The 1,526-nt window shown below is 50.7% G+C and overlaps 1 protein-coding gene across 1 annotated transcript in view; it reads left to right on the top strand.

The window, feature by feature from the left end:
• The window catches only part of LOC106511305 (potassium voltage-gated channel subfamily KQT member 2), a gene marked incomplete at its 3' end in the record, with an annotated part of 12,279 nt that overhangs the window by 6,353 nt on the left and 4,400 nt on the right, over positions 1-1,526 (top strand). Inside the window, 5 exon segments of the mRNA XM_014000056.1 lie at positions 311-405; positions 516-584; positions 795-824; positions 930-1,009; positions 1,228-1,443. Of these exon segments, the coding sequence (XP_013855510.1) occupies positions 311-405; positions 516-584; positions 795-824; positions 930-1,009; positions 1,228-1,443 (490 nt within the window).

Here is a 1,526-nt window from a genome sequence, read left to right as displayed (position 1 = left end):
TCAGCAGCAGCAGCAGCAGCAGGGTCAGCAGCAGCAGGGTCAGCAGCAGGGTCAGCAGCAGGGCCAGCAGCAGCAGGGTCAGCAGCAGGGTCAGCAGCAGGGCCAGCAGCAGCAGGGTCAGCAGCTAACACTCAGGGTGGATTCAGACCTGACACATTCAATCCGGTCCAAACGAACCGGTTTGTTTCCAGCACTGATCCGGACCTGTTGTGCAGCTGTGAAAACACTCGTGAATAAAACCAGCAGATGCTTCATGTGTTTGTCTTTGTTGGCTAACTGGTTCCTGACACGTGATTGGCTGCTTCTGCAGGCGGCCTGGAGGGTTTACGCCACCAACCTGAGCCGAACAGACCTGACTTCAACCTGGGATTACTACGAAAGGACTGTCTCTGTCCCCATGTACAGGTGAGCTTTTACCTGTCTCATCTGTTCCCATGGATCCTGCTGCTGTTTGATCATCAGCCTGTCTGTGTGTGTCTGTGTGTGTCTGTGTGTGTGTCTGTGTGTGTCTGCAGGTTGATTCCTCCTCTCAATCAGCTGGACTTACTCAGGAACCTGAAGAACAAATCAGGACTTTCTTTCAGGTCTGTCAGAGATTTGCTGTGAGAATCAAAGTGTCCCAGAGGAGAAGGACCAGGATGAGGAGGTTCTGAACCAGGTCTCACAGGACCTCTGGGCTCAGATGAATCTGTAGAGTCAGACATTAGAATTTGAGTCGATGTTGTTTAAATGTTGTAGGTTTTTTCTTGTGTTCAGACCAATAAAAGAACCACTAAGTGTGTTTGTGTCTGCAGGAAGGACGTCCAGCCAGAACCATCACCGAGGTCAGCTTGTAGTTTTTCTACCTGATCTGAGATGTTTCTGCACTCTGATGACATGTGCAGAACCTCAGCATTAATGGGTCTGAACTTTTCCTGTCCTTCCTGCAGTCAGAAGGTCAGTCTGAAGGAGCGGGTCTTCTCATCTCCACGCAGCTCAGGAACCAAAGGAAAAGGTTCTCCTCAGCACGGTGGGTGTCAGAACCACAGTCATGCTGCTGTAAACATCTACAGATCACATCCATGTGGTGAGCAGACAGAAGTCAGAGGATCTGATCTGGTTTGTTTTGGATCTGAGAGTCAGTTCTTTATCAGACAGAAGCAAAGCCAGAATGAGGCTCAGACCATCGGTCAGATGAGGACCACCAAGGAGAAATGGACTCTCATGCTTTCTTCTCCATATCTGCAGCGGCTCCTCCAGGTGGAGTTACTCCTGGAATGGGTGTTAGTCCTGGACTTCCTGGAATCCCAGGAGGAGTCCAGGCCTTGAGAAGATCTCCCAGCATGGAACCAAATCCAGAGGAGAGTCCAAACAAGGTTCCAAAGAGCTGGAGCTTCGGAGAACGCAGCAGAACCAGGCAGGCTTTCAGGATCCGAGGAGCAGCGTCTCGTCAGAACTCTGAAGGTAAGATGTTTGTCCTCCCCTGACTCATGACAACTCAGAGTTCACACACACACACACACACACACACACACACACACACACAC

The sequence above is a fragment of the Austrofundulus limnaeus genome, unplaced genomic scaffold (genome assembly GCF_001266775.1).
Source record: "Austrofundulus limnaeus strain Quisiro unplaced genomic scaffold, Austrofundulus_limnaeus-1.0 Scaffold2665, whole genome shotgun sequence".
NCBI lineage: Eukaryota > Metazoa > Chordata > Actinopteri > Cyprinodontiformes > Rivulidae > Austrofundulus > Austrofundulus limnaeus.
This window is presented reverse-complemented; position numbering and strand designations above follow the sequence as displayed.